The sequence below is a fragment of the Hemiscyllium ocellatum genome, chromosome 1 (assembly GCF_020745735.1).
Source record: "Hemiscyllium ocellatum isolate sHemOce1 chromosome 1, sHemOce1.pat.X.cur, whole genome shotgun sequence".
Classification (NCBI taxonomy): Eukaryota; Metazoa; Chordata; class Chondrichthyes; order Orectolobiformes; family Hemiscylliidae; genus Hemiscyllium; species Hemiscyllium ocellatum.
In genome coordinates, this window is record NC_083401.1 from 102,945,672 (window position 1) to 102,962,567 (window position 16,896).

General features: G+C 39.4%; 1 protein-coding gene across 4 annotated transcripts in view; it reads left to right on the forward strand.

Moving 5' to 3' along the window:
* atp8a1 (ATPase phospholipid transporting 8A1) overlaps window positions 1–16,896 on the forward strand; it is a 345,629-nt gene that overhangs the window by 289,109 nt on the left and 39,624 nt on the right. For all 4 annotated transcript variants that reach the window (XM_060824479.1, XM_060824487.1, XM_060824506.1 and 1 more), the window contains 3 exons: window positions 4,513–4,591; window positions 6,121–6,182; window positions 15,681–15,737. In XM_060824479.1, the coding sequence (XP_060680462.1) occupies window positions 4,513–4,591; window positions 6,121–6,182; window positions 15,681–15,737 (198 nt within the window). The remainder of the gene's footprint in view (window positions 1–4,512; window positions 4,592–6,120; window positions 6,183–15,680; window positions 15,738–16,896) is intronic.

Consider the following 16,896-nt stretch of genomic DNA (forward strand, 5'->3'; position numbering starts at 1 on the left):
CATTGGAACACTGCTGGCAGAGACAGATACCCATCTGATGGATACGTCCGGACTGCATCTCCAGGTTCCTCAGTCGCTCACTCATCTTGTACCTAATGAGACACTTCATGAACAGTGATGGCATGAATCACCAATCATCCCCCCCCAGCAAACCCCAGATTCCCAAGTGGCCGTAATGGTGCCAATTAGCCTCTATTCAACATTTGCCAAATTATTCATGGCGGGACTTTGAAGATGGCATTGGTGCCAGGAATCCTAGATTCTAGCAGGGGCCAGAAGCTTATGGCAAGTGGGAGAATATGACAAGCAAGGCACCTTATGGGCTTGGCATATATGTAATGAGGGGAGTTTGGGAAAATAATGCAAGAAAACTCAGTAGGGCTCATAGTGAAACCATCCATACAAATTGCCAAAATTTACACAAAGCTGATTTTGGATAAGATTCAGCCCCAAGTGTTAAAAGTTGCAGGATTGGGTTCTTGACAACATTTTGAAGTGCATTTTTTTGTTTTTACTTGCATATCAGTGAGCAGGCCTTCAGTTCCCCAGGACAGATTGTAACATACTGTAGGCTAAATTACTTGGGTATACTGAACTAAGTTGGTGAAAATTTATATGGTTTCTAACAAAACCCTTTATAAGGGAAAGTGAAAGTTAATGTATCTCGGATTCAAAATAATTATACAGGGTGATGAGTGGTACTTTTTTTAAATCCTCTCATGGCTAAGTCAGGATAATGAGTTGAAGGGGACTTGCAGATGGTCTGAGGAAGGGTCACTGGACCCAAAACGTTAACTCTGATTTCTCTTCATGGATGTTGCCAGACCTGCTGAGCTTTTCCAGGAACTCCTGTTTCTGTTGCAGATGATGATGTATCCATTATTCTGCTGATCCGTCCTTGTGGGTGAGAGTAGTCATGGGTTTGGAAGATGTTGTCTGAGGATCTTTGATCAATTTCTGCAGTGTATCCTGTAGCTTCTGTGATGGAGGGACTGGCTGCTTGTGGATGTCGTAGCAATTAAGCGGGCGGCTTAGTGCTGGATGGAATCAAGCTTCTTGAGTGTTGTTAAGGCTTCATACAAGTAGATGGGGAATATTCCATCACATAGTCGATGGTAGATAGTCTTTAGGAAGTCAGGAGGTGACTTACTTATCGCAGTATTTCTAGTCTCTGACTTGCTCTTTTAGCTACTGTGTTCATGTGATAAGCCCAACTGAATTTCCTGAATGTTAATCCAGGTAAACATCAGGATGTTGATAGTGGGGGATTCATTAATGCTAGCACCATTGACTGTCAAAGGGTAATAGTTAGATTATCTCTTATTGGAGATGGTCGTTGCCTAGTATTTGTGTGGCGTGAATGTTACTTGCCACTTGTCAGCCTCAGCTTGGATATTGAGACTACATTTGAATATGGACTGCTTCGGTGTCTGAGGAGTTGTGAATTGTGCTGAACATTCTGCAATCATAAGTGGACATTCCCATTTCTGACCTTTATGATGGAGGGAAGTCGTTGATGAAGCAGCTAAAGATGGTTGGACCTAAGACACTTCCCTGAGCAACTCCTGCAGAGATGTCCTGGAGCTGAGATCATTGATCTCCAACAACACAACCATTTTCCTGTGTGTCAGATGTGACTCCAACAGCAGAGAGTTTTCTCATTGGTTCCAGTTTCACAAGGTCTCCTTGATACCACACATGATCAAACCTAGCCTTCATGACAAAGGCTGTCACTCTAACTGTTCCTCTGGAATTCCATGTTTGAACCAAGGCTGTAGTGAGGTCAGGAGCTGAGTGGCCCTGAAGGAACCCAAACTGGGCATCGCTGAGCAGGTGCTGCTTGATAGCACAGTTGATGACAACTTCCATCAGTTCGTAGATGATGGGACTATAATTGGCTGGGTTGGATTTGCTCTGCTTTGTGTACAGGACATACCTGGGCAATTTTCCTCATCAGTTAGAGAAGGTGACAAAGCAGGTGGATGAAGGTAAAGTGGTTAATATGGTGTCTATGGACTTCAGTAAGGTTTTTGATAAGGTTGCACACCGTGAGCTATTGCACAAAATATGGAGTTTTGGGATTGAAGGCGATTTAGCAGTTTGGACCAGAAATGGGCTAACTGAAAAAAGACAGGGTTGTGGTTGATGGGAAATGTTCATCCTAGAGCTCAGTTACCAGTGGTGTGCCGCAAGGATCTGTTTTGAGGCTACTGCTGTTTGTCACTTTTATAAATGATCTGGATGTGGGCATAGAAGGATGGGTTAGTAAATTTGCAGATGACACTAAGGTAGGCAGAGTTGTGGATAGTGCCGAAGGATGTTGTGGGTTACAGAAGGACATCAATAAGATGCAGAGCTGGGCTGAGATGTGGCAAATAGAATTTAATGCAGAAGAGTGAGAGGTAGTTCACTTTGGAAGACGTAACAGAATGCAGAGTACTAGGTGAATTATAAAATTCTTGGCAGTGTAGATGAACAGAGGGGTCTGTGTCCTAGTGCATAAATCCCTGAAAGTTGCCACCCAGGTTGATAGTTTTGTTAAGAAGGCATATGGTGGGTTGGCATTTATTGGTAGGGAGACTGAGTTTCTGAGCCACAAGGTTATGCTTCAGCACGACAAGACACTGGTAAGGCTGCACGTGGAGAGTTTGTGCAGTTCTGATCACCGTGTTATAGGAAGAATTAGGAAAGGGTTCAGAGGAGATTTACTAGGATGTTGCCTGGAATGGAAGGAAGGCAGGCCTTGCAAGGAAAGGCTGTGAGGGAACTGAGGCTGTTTTTGTTGAAGAGAAGAAGGTTGAGAGGTGACTTAATCCAGATGTCTTAGATAATCAGAAGGTTAGATAGGGTGGACACTGAGAACCTTTTTCTGCCGATGGTGAAGACTAACACGAGGGGATGTAGCTTTAAATTGAGGGGTGATAGATATAGGACAAATATTAGAGGTAGTTTCTTCACTCAGAGTAGTAGGGGCGTGGAACGGCCTGCCTACAACAATAGTAGACTCGCCAATGTTAAGGGCATTTAAATGAGCATTGGACATGCATATGGATAATAATGGAACAGTGTGGGTTAGGTGGGCATCAGATTATTTTCTCAGGTCGGTGCAACATCAAGGGCCGAAGGGCATGTACTGTACTGGGACGTTCTATGTTTTATCCTAGTGTTATAACTGTAACAGGAACAACTTGATTAGGGGTGTGGTAAGTTTTGGAGCCCAAGCCTTCGGTATTATTATCATAATGTTATTAAGGCCCATAGTATTTTCAGTATCCAGAGCCTCCAACCATTTGTTGGTATCATGTGAAGTGAATCAAAGTGGCTGAACACTGGTATCTGTGTTGCTGGGGGCCACTAGAGGAGACCAAGATGGAAAGAATGAATGTAAGGGGCAGGAGAAAGAACAGAATGCCAACAAACATTTTAATGAGAAGCTTCCAAATAATATTGAGAACATTTTGTGACAAATCAGAATTGCTATTTTCTTATAATGGAGTAAGTACTACCATTAATTTTCCATTTTCCATTCAATTTCATTATATAAATAATTAATTGAAAATGAGTGGTCCACCTTTAATACTTTGGTGTACCAGAAAATAACAGATGAACAGAGAGAATGGAACAGCAATCATTTCTAAGCGATATGAACATCAATTCATATTGCCCAACTCAGCTAATGATCATTTTAGTTGTCTATTTTTCTAATTTATTCCTATCATTTGTAATGCTGGACTTTTTTATTTCTTTATTTTTCTATTTTTTCCCCTAAGTTTTGTACGTAAGAATCTGTACCTAGGTACATTTGTACCTAAAATCACACCATAAGTGGCGACTTGTAAAGTTCACACTGTACAAATGTGAATACATGTGACAATAAATTCAGTTCCTTTCAATTAATATATTAGAAAGCTTATAAGACAGTACATAATCTCTAGTAATTTGACTAAACTGATTAAATGTAGAAAGACAAATCACTCGTGAATTTATAGCACATCATTATAGGAATGGTTAAATACTGTTATACCTTTTCCCTTTAGAATCAAACGTTTCTGGACCGGCTACTTTTCAAATTATTTTCTGCTTTAGATTAACATTTTGGAATGTGTTATAATGACAGATGTAGAATTGGTAGTAGAAATTATTTTGCATGTGGAGTGTTTGTTTTATATGAAAGCTGGAAGTTTATTGCTAAAATTTAGAATGAGATATTGCTGATGTCAAAATATCACTTAAATGTAATTACAATCTCTTGGTTGAGCAGTGAGCGATATGAGCTACAGTCCCTGAAACAAATTTTAAAAAGCAATCATATCAAAAGATGCCACTGTGGGCAAATTGTAAAATAAGCCCAAGTTGTTAAAAGATTAAAAGTGGTTGTCAGGAAAACGCCTCATAGTGGTGGTGAGACAAAAAACACACTTAGTGAATTTGAAACCATGATAAAGAGAAGGGTTAAAGTTCACAGTGCTGGTTTGTTGTAAATGGTTCTCATGGATTTTTCTTTTCCCATAGGTTTTCTGGGTTCATTGTTTGAACGGCCTGTTCCATTCGGTTATTCTGTTTTGGTTCCCACTGAAAGCCCTCGAGCATGGTGAGCAGCATAGACAAACATAAATGTTTAGTGAGATCTTTTCGGATTATCATATTTCTTCATGCATACAATCTATGGTTTGTTGAGTTGTTTTTTTCTCCTAACTGACAAATATGAGATTAAATATTTAATCAACTGTTCAACTTCAGCCTTGTTTGTCCAGAGCTTAATGTTTCACCAACATTTATTGGAACAAAAACTCTCAATACTTGCATGAAAGTGAAACAAAACAAAACATAAAAAACTGTAAAATTACCAATGCAGAAAAGTAAATGCTGTGGGTAGTTTGAATGCTTGGATTTCTATTTTTTTAAAAACAATCAATTTGCCATGCATACAAATTTTGCTCAACTATTTCTTCAGAGTTGGTCTTCACTAAGCTGTGTAAAAACAGCATTGTAAGACAGATCAATAGCAGTATAAATTGAGTTTCCTCTTTCAAGCTCTATAGCATTCCTTTTTAAATGGGAGAGAAGAATGCAAGGGTGACACTGATAAGCTGACAGAGCCCAGCAAAAGATAATTCACTGCTTATGCTGCAACAGTCACTAGGAAAGCCTAAGTAAAGCAGCTTTTTGTTAGTTTCCTAGAAGATGTTATAAAATAGGCATTTGGCAATTCATTGACATTTGGTAGATGTGCACCCTGAACACAGGTATAGTATGGATCTTTAAATCCTGAAATTGGCCCCTTAAAATGGTTGCAACTATTATATGCCTTCTGGTACCTTTTCTTTTTAATGTAAAAATTCAAAAGTGGATTTCACCATAATTTTCTACAGTATTCATTTGGTTATCTGGGAATTGTTTCCTGAAAGTTTGTATCTGCAAATGATTTATTCAACTTCTTCCATCCTCCCTGTAAATATGGGCTGCTGCTTGTTTTACTTCCTAAGAAATATTGAAAAAAGTGAATGTTTGAGTGACAGTGGTCTCCTTTGCTACCTCTAAGGTAGCAAGGTGGTCTTCTTAAGGGTCATTTGAAAGTTAAGGTAAATAATATCAAATACATTGATGTAATATATTTCATTTATTGCAGCATTAAAAAAAATCAGTCATTGTTTTTGCCATGGATATACAAAAGCATTTGCTGCATTAGATTTATTGTCCAAATTCTCATTAAATGTCCTTAGCTCACTTCTTACGGAGTTTACTCCCACTTTCTCACTGACAGCACATACAAAACTGGCAAGCCTGAATTTCTCAAAATCATTCTTCCAATTTGGTTTAAAAGTTTGAAGAAACATTGCACTGTGCATTTCACTAAAACTACCTCAGTATACAGTAATATGTAAGGATGAAAGAAATTCTGCTGCAGCTATTACATCTTTATTATAATAATCCTGGAGGGACAGTTTCTGTGATGCCCTCACAGAATAACTTGGTTTTTCTAAATATCAGATCGCACATTAACCAAGAAAAATCTGCTGCTACGATATGACTAGCAGATGTGGGATTATTTTCTTGGAGCTTTCAGCAACTAATAATTTGAACTGTTGAACTCACTTTAGCATTTTTTGCTTCCTGCAGACACAGCATTTGGAAATGGAAAGACGCCTGGCCGCCTACTACTAGGAAATATGGTTTATACAGTAAGTTAGTTTTGTTATTGCCCATAACCTATTAATGGAGAACTAATTCTTGCATGTGTCCTGCTGAATTTCCACATGCTTATAACTCTGGTATTAAAAAAGTTGATTGCTTTTGCTTTGCTCTCTTTGTGAAGATTTTCTAAAAACAAAATCTAAGGAGCTATTCACACATATTAGAACAGGTGGCATCTGACTGTTGTTTTCTCAGTTTCTAATTAAGAAACAGCAAGTTCAAGTTCTTTGATTGTCCTACAAAACCAGTTTACAGGGAAGGCAATGGCACAGTGGTATTATCTCTAGGCTCTTAATCCAGAGACCCAGGTAATGTTTGGGGGTGGTGGGGGAGGGGTGGAGGGGAAGCCATTGTTGATTGTTGGAAAATCTATCCAGTTAATTAATATCCTTTAGGAAAGGAAACTGCTGTCTATATCTGGTTGGCCTACATATGACTACAGAGCCATAGCAATGTGGTTGATTCTCACCTGCCCTCTGGGCAATTAGGTTTGGACAATAAATGCTGGCCTAACCAGTGGCACACATTCCATGAATGATTTTTTGCAATTTAAGGTTTAAAATTTAAGATTTAAAAAGTTTTTTTTAAACCTCTATTCGATCATAAAAAAGAAAAGTGTAGTATTTTCTCCGAGGAAAGGCAAAGGCTATTTAATGCACTGAAGCTCATCGCATCTACATTGTTAGCTGAACTGTATTTTGGGCTGCTTTATCTCTACCAGATTTTTGCCAGATTATTTAAATCACATATAACACTTTTTTTAAAGTTAAGGTACTTTTTTAAATGTTTGTTTCCCATAGAAATTCTGTTGTCAATGCAACAATCATGTATTTGCTGTCTCCAGCCTGATAAATATTTTTGCCTTATCTTGAATCTTTTTACATCCAAATAATAAAACAAATAAGTCTGCAAAGCTACATCTTTTATTAGCTCTAACTTGAAGTATTCTATACACCTTCGTATTGAATTTACCCTGATCCTTTTGATCTGCTTCTTTAACTCAACTGTGATCATTTGCAGCCCATCTCATCCCAAATGTCTCAACTTATCTCAAATAGAGTCCATTATTATGAAATGCAGTGTTTATAATATACAAACATGACAATGATGACACCACATTACCCTACAAACAGCAATGGGATAGATATTCACATAATCCTTTTCAAACAATCAAGTTTCTCAATTAAACCAACAGTGGAAAAGTTCTTCCAGCGATTCTGTAAAGAACGTTTAGAAAAAAAATGCAGAGTGCTCGAGAACGCAGAATTTTCTGTGTTGGACCTTTGGCAATGAAAATGATAATGGGCAGAATATTTTCCATGTTTAGGAGCCCTAATGGATTCTGAATAAAATTCCCCATTTATAAACAATCTCCAAAGCAGGTATCAGTTGGCAGTGTGCTAGGAAAAGAAATGTCAAATGGCGATGTAACAGACATTATCTAACTATTGAAGGACCACAGTTGCTGAACGTGTTAACTTCAGCAATAAGGATAGTTCCCTAGCTGTTTTCTACTGAACTTGCAGATCAAAAATGTACAAATCTAATGAGCAGTTTAAATCTTCAATGATTTGGAAAATCATATAGAATAGCTTAAAGTTTCTAAATAAATGTTATATAAATAATTTTCTAGTTTGCAAATTTAACAAATGCATGGAAATGCTCATGAACTACCTTTATTTTGTTATTTTCTGAATTTATGAAAATGTAATTTTATTTTTCTGAACACACATACCTGGATGTTCCACCAATACCATAAAACCACATCAACTCTTAATGCAAAATTTAACTAGCATCCCAACTAGTTGACTGAATCACGAAAGAGAGCACATGAAATTTGACCTATCAGCTGAGAAATACGTATTTGAGACATTCTTTTCAAGAATATCTACAGACCTTGCGCACAAATTCATGATCTTAAGTGGTATTGAGATGATAAGGTATCCATCCTCTGGAACATGAAAACTGTGTTTAATGAACCCAGAATCACAGTGCAACCAGGACAGTCAATAAACACTGGCTAGCCAGCGCCACCCACATCCCACAAGTGATTAAGGAAAAAACATTGTTACGTTGCAGAAGGACGCTATTGGCCCATTGTGTTTGTACCGGCTCTCTGCACATTTTGACTTTGTGCCAAACTCTTACCTTCTCCCCCAAGCCTGCATGTTGTTTCTATTTAAATAATCATCCACTGCCTTGAATGCCTCAATTGATCATGCCTCCACTATACTTCCAGACATTGCATTCCAAACACTTGCTGTATGAAAAGGTTTTTTTTCCTTAACTCGCATTTGTTTCTTTTGCAAAATGCTTGAAGACTGTGCTGTCTGGTATTCTATCATTTTACTAGCAGGTACAGACTTGTCTTACCGACTTTTGCAGACCCCTCATGATTTTGAAAACTTTTAGCAGGTTTCCCCTTCTTGCTTGCTTCTCTCCAAAGAAAACAGTCATAACTTCTCCAATCTATCCTCATAATTGAAGCTTCTCATCCCTCATTTTTGTGAACTTCTGCATTCTCTTAAATGCATTCACATCGCTCCCAAAAGTGTGGTGCCCAGAACAATGCACAAACTCTCAGCTTTATATCAAGAAAAGCAAGGGTCCCAGGGGATTCCAATGCAAACCTTGCTTCAGCCCAAAAAATACCCATAAACATTACACTTTGTTTACTAAACTCAGACGTTCTAAAATAAATCTGTGCTGTTACTGTTTCTTTATTCCATAATTTTCATCTGTCACGTGTCACTGTATCAAATACCTTTTTTAATGTCCATCTACACCTCATCAACAGCTTTGCCCTCATTAACTGTCTGTTACCACTTCAAAAAAACTCCAGACAGACACCATTTTCCCCATGCTGACTCTTATGAATCAATCTGCACTTTTCCAGGTGACTACTAACTCGATTCCCAATAATTGTTTCTACAAGTTTCCCTACTATCTCTGATCTACATGTCATCTTGAATTCTGAGTTTGCTTTTAATAGATTCAGGTCCAGAGGATAATTAAGCTTTCAACTGTTGTGTAAACTTATGATGTTCATGCCGTAATTCATCTAGTTATCTTTTGAGGGGAGAGCTTAAAATGAACCAGCTTGTAACCGGAAAGTTTGTCAAAGACTGAGCTTGCCATTCACGTTGATTTTTCAAGTGTATGAAATCATTAAGTTTCCTGTATGCTTTATCTTTAGTGGGTGCATCATATTTACAGAGGCACATGAGTTGAATATTGATTTCCCTTAGTGGATGGACCATTGTTTGGATTGCTGTCTCGCAGGATAGTGCTACATGTATGCCCTGCAGTATCCTGCACATGTGGCAGAAAGCAACCAGAACCATGTTCCTTTAAGACTAGAATCACACTAGTTCCCAAATGTCATAGAGAGCATAAATTGTAAGACTGCATTTAATGTAGTATTTGAGCAGTTTAGCTTGAAGCACAGCTCATTCTGGAGCACAGATCTTCAATACAGTAGCTGAGATGCTCTAAGAGCTCATAGCTTTCACATAACTGTGCACTCAATCATTTCTTAATACCATATTGAGTCAACCAATTTGACTGAAAACTGATAACTGTGACATTTGGCACTTCAGGAGGGCACCAAAATGAATCATTCACTTGTCCATTGTAGCTGAAGATATCTACAAATGCTTCTGCCTGGTCTTTTTCAGTGACATGCTGGGGTCACTCGCATTCTTGTGGTGGAATCAATTCCTCAGTTAATTATTTACCACCATGCTTAGAATGTAATCACACAGCAGAACATTGCTATGATCTGTTAGTTGTGAGATCACTTAGTTCTGCTGCAACTCTTCAGCATGTATGTAGGTTTCTGTTAAAACCTCACCAGATGTAATGTCTGATTCTGAGGTTTGCCTAATACTGCTCCTGACATGTTCTCCTACACTCCTCATTGAGCTGGAGTTGATGCCTGTTTTAATATTGCTACCATAATGACATAGAATGTCCTGTTAAGTCAGGTACAGCTTATGGAGGGCTGCAGATCTCCAGTGTCATGCATTTGGCACAGCTCTTTGAGACAAAGACCTTTAATCCTGATTGAATCAGAGTTACAGTCAAAACAGGTGGGTCAGTGCCAACAGCTGAGTGCTGGTTAATGACTGTGGAATCTGACCAGTTTGCACCCAAAGGTTTCTATCTTCACTGGAGATAAAATGCAATGCCCAAGTGAAAAGTCTTTGGGATAGGAAGGGAAGTGGGCATGGACTAAAAAATAGGGCCAGACTGTTCAGGAGAGATGTTAAGAAGCACATTTACACCCAAAGGGTGATAGAGGTTTGGAACTTTCTTCTACAAATGGCAAATGATGCTAGATCAGTTGTTAATTTCAAGTCTGAGATAGGTAAAATTTAAATTAAAGTGAAGACATTAAGAAAAATAGGAGTAGAGTGGTGCTGGAAAAGCACAGCAGTTCAGGCAGTATCCGAGGAGCAGTAAAATTGACGTTTCGGGCAAAAGCCCATCATCAGGAATACCTGATTAAGAGATATAGGCCAAAGGCAGGTAAATGGTGTTAGGCTACAGACCAGCTATGATCACGTTGAATGGCAGATCTAGATTGAGGGTCTGAATGGCCTACTCATGTTCCTATATTCGTATGAAATGCAAAGTCTTTAAGTAAATATACATAATTTAGAATAATGCTGCACTCATTAGCTGGATGAAGTTCCAAGAAAGATTTTGCATAATGATTCGGCTTGCACAAACGCTGGTCAAGATGTCGACCTTTAAGAGTAATATCGTCTGCTTACTTTCCCCCAACCACCAGCAGCATTTTATTTAACGAAGGCATTGTAAATATTTTCTAATCAAAACATGTTCAGAGATGGTATAGCACACTTCTGGAGCAGATGGGACTTGAAACTGGGTCACCTGATCCAGAGCTAGGGATATGGGCATTGTAATCTGGTACCAGCTGACAGTGGAAGGAGAAGAAAATGTAACTTGTTACCTGAAAACTTCATCTGATGTGATTGACACATGTGAGAGTAGTGGGATGCAAATAAGGTTTGCCAGGAAACTGATCACAGAGCTGCCTGCAAGAATGAGAAATTCCAAACTGTTGGAATTGAGATTTTTATTTCTGGATAATTGAGGTCTACCTTTTTAATTTTTTTCCCCAAACTTCTGTGTCACATTAGCTGCCACCTCCAGCTCTGCCAAAACCTGGAGAGAATATCTCAGGAAGACAAGGAAATGACTATCAGTAAGATGACCAGAAGCAGGTTCAGGATGTTTTCCATTGTCCTGCTGGCCAATCAGTGGAGTTGCAGGGTTGAGCAGGTCAGGAGGATGTGAGGATGTTAGTCTTAATGAGGTCTTGGGAAGAAACCTTTTTGTTTATTGTGGAGGAGCTTCACCGAGTGACCTATTACCAAGAAAGTACAAACCTTTGCTGAAACATACAGTATAGAAAATAATATTTTTTACAAAGTACTTTATGGACACGCACTCATATTTAAAATCTGATTGAAGATTTGTAGCTCGGGTATCCGTTGTTGTGGTTCTGCTCGCCGAGCTGGAAGTTTTTGCTGCAAACGTTTCGTTCCCTGGCTAGGGAACATCATCAGTGCTGTTGGAGCCTCGTGTGAAGCGCTGCTTTGATGTTTCTTCCGGTATTTATAGTGGTTTGTTCTTGCCGCTTCCGGGTGTCCGTTTCAGCTGCAGTGATTTGTATGTGGGGTCCAGGTCGATGTGTCTGTTGATGGATGTTCTTGCCGTTTCCGGGTGTCAGTTTCAGCTGTAGTGGTTTGTATATGGTGTCCAGGTCAATGTGTCTGTTAATGGAGTTTGTGGATGAATGCCATGCTTCTAGGAATTCTCTGGCTGTTCTCTGTCTGGCTTGTCCTATGATAGTGGTGTTTTCCCAGTCAAATTCATGTTGCTGGTTGTCTGAGTGTATGGCTACTAGAGATAGCTGGTCGTGTCGTTTTGTGGCTAGCTGATGTTCATGGATGCGGATTGTTAGCTGTCTTCCTGTTTGTCCTATATAGTGTTTTGTGCAGTCCTTGCATGGTATTTTGTAAACTACGTTAGTTTGGCTCATGCTGGGTATTGGGTCCTTTGTTCTAGTGAGTTGTTGTCTGAGTGTGGATGTTGGCTTGTGTGCTGTTATGAGTCCTAAGGGTCGCAGTAGTCTGGCTGTCAGTTCTGAGACGCTCCTGACGTATGGTAGAGTGGCTAGTCCTTTTGGTTGTGGCATGTCCTCGTTCCTCAGTCTATCTACAAACAAATCACCCACATACAAATCACTGCAGCTGAAACTGACACCCGGAAGCGGCAAGAACAAACCAATATAAATACCGGAAGAAACATCAAAGCAGCGCTTCACACGAGGCTCCAACAGCACTGATGATGTTCCCTAGCCAGGGAACGAAACGTTTGCAGCAAAAACTTCCAGCTCGGCGAGCAGAACCACAACAACGCACTCATATGTTGTGTAGATTGTTTGGTCAATAATATGCAAATTTTAATTATGTATAAACCGTTGCTTTGCTGCTTTATCGCATTCTTTCTGGCATCAAGGCTCAGGTTCATTTTCAAGAATTTTTCAATGTAACCTTTCATGAGATATGGACATGTCTGACAAGGCCAGCTTGTGTTCTCCATCTCAGTTGCCCTTGAGAAGGGCAGTTGGCCTTGATCCTTGGACAACTGCTCACCCAACTTGAAGGTTCCTTTGTCCAACTGACCCACTGGACCATTCCTTCACTCACTTGCCTTTTCACCCACTTGCCCTTGCATCAACCTATTCACTAATTCATTCAGTGAAACATCTATTCTTTAAAGTTTTATCAGAAAACAGCTGCTACTGTCAAAACAGGAGGTGGGGAAGGTGTGTGCTCTCCTTGCCCAACTCTCCTGTGTTCTCAAGACTTATCTATTTCTGATTCAGCTGGGATCAGAAGCTCCCAGAGGAAGTTACAAATCACACAACATCAGGTTATAGTCCAACAGGTTTAATTGGAAGCACACTAGCTTTCAGAGCGACGCTCCTTCATCAGGTGATAGTGAGGAGCGTCACTCCGAAAGCTAGTGTGCTTCCAAATAACCCTGTTGGACTATAACCTGGTGTTGTGATTTTTAACTTTGTACTAAGTTAAAAATCACACAATACCAGGTTATAGTCCAACACCTGCAACTCCAAATCCGAGGGAGTAGGCAGTGTTGCAAGGTCAGAAGGAACTTGGACAGCAGTAATTCACCTAGCCTTGCTCGTGACCACACGAACATGACTTTAATTTCCTAAGTTTGGTTCAGTAATTTCTGTGGATCGATAATGGGGAGGTGATGGCCTAGTGGAATTATCACTAGGCCATAAATCCAGAATCACAGGTAATGTTTGGGGGACCTGAGTTTGAAATCTACCAAGGCTTGTAGTGGAACTTGAATTCAGTAGAACTCTGGAATTCACAGTCTAATGATGACCATGAAACCATTGTCAAATGGGAAAATACCCATCTGGTTCAGTATTGTTCTTTGGGGAAGACAACTGGTCTGGCCTACATGTGACTTCAGAGCCACAGCAATGTGATTTACTGTCAGCTGCCCTCTGGGCAATTAGGAATGGGCAATAAATGGTGGCTTAGATAGTAATGTCCAGATCACATGAACGACGGAAAAGTATGATGGCTATATTCTTACATGCGGCTGTACCCAAATTGAAAATACTGGATAATTGAGATAAGACAAAGAGGTAGAACAGCTGAAACCTGAGTCAAGAAAGTTTAGTACAATAACAAAAATTGAGACAAGGACCTGAGATAAAATATGAGCTCTGGTACGTAATCAGAAAAGGAAACAAAAGGGATATATAGCAAGTGGAGCGTTTGTGACATTGACGTACTGGGAATTGTGATGGGAAGCTGCAGTTGATGATGAGTCAGAAATTTCAACTCACTGCTGGGAAATATGAGAGGATAAGAGCTGTAACCCTGCAGCACCTTCTAATGCCATTGTACATGTCAAAGTCCATCATTCACTTAGTCCGGTATACCACAAAACAGCTGAAAATTTTGGAAGAATCTGTTAAAAGCACTGCTAAAAATATTAACCACCACAAGATTCACTGAAGTCATTTATTACTTAACGTAATAAGTCTCCATCCCTCAAAGGTGAATTATTCTGGCTGCTCAGAGGGCCAGTACACTCTAAAGTTACACAAAGTGCTGCCTGTCAAAGAAATTTAAAGCAGTTGTGATCACAGATACACATCTTAAAAACCTATCCAAACAATGACTCTAGTGATACAAAACCTGTTGTGCAAAGTGTGTAGACAGAGACAAAAACCCAGCAATTCCTGAAAAAAATGCAGATGTTCAAACTATTAACAATGAAGGAAACCTAGATTGTTGTTTGCTATCTTACTATCAACAGTCAATAGTGCAGTGCAATTTTCATTCTGGAATTTTATTTATCAGAATTGAAATGCCTCTGTTTAAGCAAAGTGGACTTTATTTCTTTTGAGCAGACCTTTTTTTTAAAAAAATAACTTTTTCAGTCAGTAGATCTCTGGGTTAACAACTAGACTGAGTATAGTAATTAATATTTCTTTAGTGTCGTCAGCCTTTCTTAATCAGACACAAAGCTTCTGATGTGGTGGTTGAAAAATCATCTCTCCCTTGTGTTTTCTGCTATTGAGCACTATGAAGAGAATAGCAGTGAACAGGTGACAATTGCACAGGAAGAGTGTTGTCGTAGCCTCTAGGGACTGGGAGGAGAATTACTGAATTACATCTGGAGGGAAGAAGTCAGCATTGTGCTCAGGAAACCTTAACCCATTACTTTCATTACACTGCTGTTTGAAATGTTAAACTTCAAAGAATTTTGAGAGCTTTAAACTTGAACATTTGTTCAGAAGAAGAAAATAAAATCACATTTCTGAATGTTGCCAGAATTATGCACAGAATATCTGCAGGGGTTCCAGAAGTGTCTCGCTGTAGTTTGAGGTGGACATTGGCAGGTGGAACCCACCAGAAGAGGGCGGGGTCCTGATGAAACTGAATTTCAGCCATATTTGGCATGCCTTAAATGTGGCTACATCTCTCTCAACCTCTTGCAAGATATTTTTCTTCAGGGTGGAGATAGAGGCAGGGATTCACAAGATCAGGTGTACCATGTATTGAACTGGTGGCTGATGTGGCAGGCTAGCTTACAACTGAGCCAAAGGGAATATGTCAGTCAGAGCTTTGGCAGGTTTACTTTTTATGGGTCACCTGAAGATGGGCTGATATTAGTGCTTTCATATGCATGCCAGGCATGCTTCACTAAAACCTAGAACTTGCAGCAGGGTTATCAGTGAAAGGCAGTATTGTTCTGAGGGATTTGGGATCTGTTTGTACACAGGAATCAAAAATACAACACTTTATATTTATCATGCTAACAACATTATTTTGTTGAATTTTAAGTGACCAAAGTACAGAATCGACTAACATTTATGAATTTTGTTCTCTCCACAGTTTGTGGTCATCACCGTTTGTTTAAAAGCTGGTTTAGAGACCTCATCCTGGACTCTTGTAAGTAGAAATAATCCATGAACTAATCCTAAAAATGAATATCAAACAAGTTTCAAAATCACATCATTTTGTAATTGTTGATTTGTTTGTCACTACAATCAAGAAGAAACTATGCATGATTCAGACTTGTATTAATAGGCATAACATTTCACGCAGTTTGTCATTACAATGAGCAAGCAGAGCAAGAATTGTACTTATTGCTAAGTTTTCAGATCTTTGCAGGGATTAAGAGCAAATAATAATTTAGCCACTAAGGATCTGGCTGTGACACAGTCTCAGAATAAAGGGCACGCTGTTTAGAACTCAAATGAAGAAGAACATATTCACTCATAGCGTGATGAAGTTTTGAAATTCTCTACCTGACTGATCAATGCTAGTCAGTCATTATGTAAGTTCAAGACTGAGTTTGATAGAGCTCTGGTTAATAAACCAAGATCTAAAATGACAGAGTAGGCTCAAGGGACTGAATGGATTTCTCCTGCTCTTATGTTCCTAAAGACTATGAGATCTCCCAGTGAAGTTTGATTTGATTTCGAACTTCCATTAGATCTCATCATGGGAAATACCTTTCCTTATTTTCCATTTCACTCCTTTGCAAATAACATGGAAATGTTAGCCCTCCGGTTTCGTTCAACCTACTTCTCACTTGCAATGCCACCAACGTTCAAGCAACTTGGCAGCAATCCGGACAAAGCAGCTCACTTGATCCACAAGCTTTCAGCCTCTCCTTTACTGATATTCAATAGCATGCACCATCTACAAAATGTAGAAATTCACCAAGGCTCCTTCCAAACCCATGACCACTTCCATCCAGAAGGATAAGGGCAGCAAGTACATGGGAACACAATCACCTGCTTGGAATGTGCTGTCTAAGGAGCCTTGGTGAATTTCTGCAGTGCCCTGGAGGTGGCACGCATAGCTACTACTGAGCATCGGTGATGGGAAAAAAATATGCATTTGTGAATATGGAATTAATCACCATAGTGGGCTGCTTTCTCATGGTTGTTGTTGAACATTGTGTTATTTAAGTTGCATTTATCGAGGCAAGTACGGAGCAAGTTGAACAAAATCAACCAAAAGAAAATCAGAAAAATACTGCGCCATGCAAAAGTGTTTGTAAGAATGTGAAATACTCTGTCTCGCAAGCCATAGGTGACAG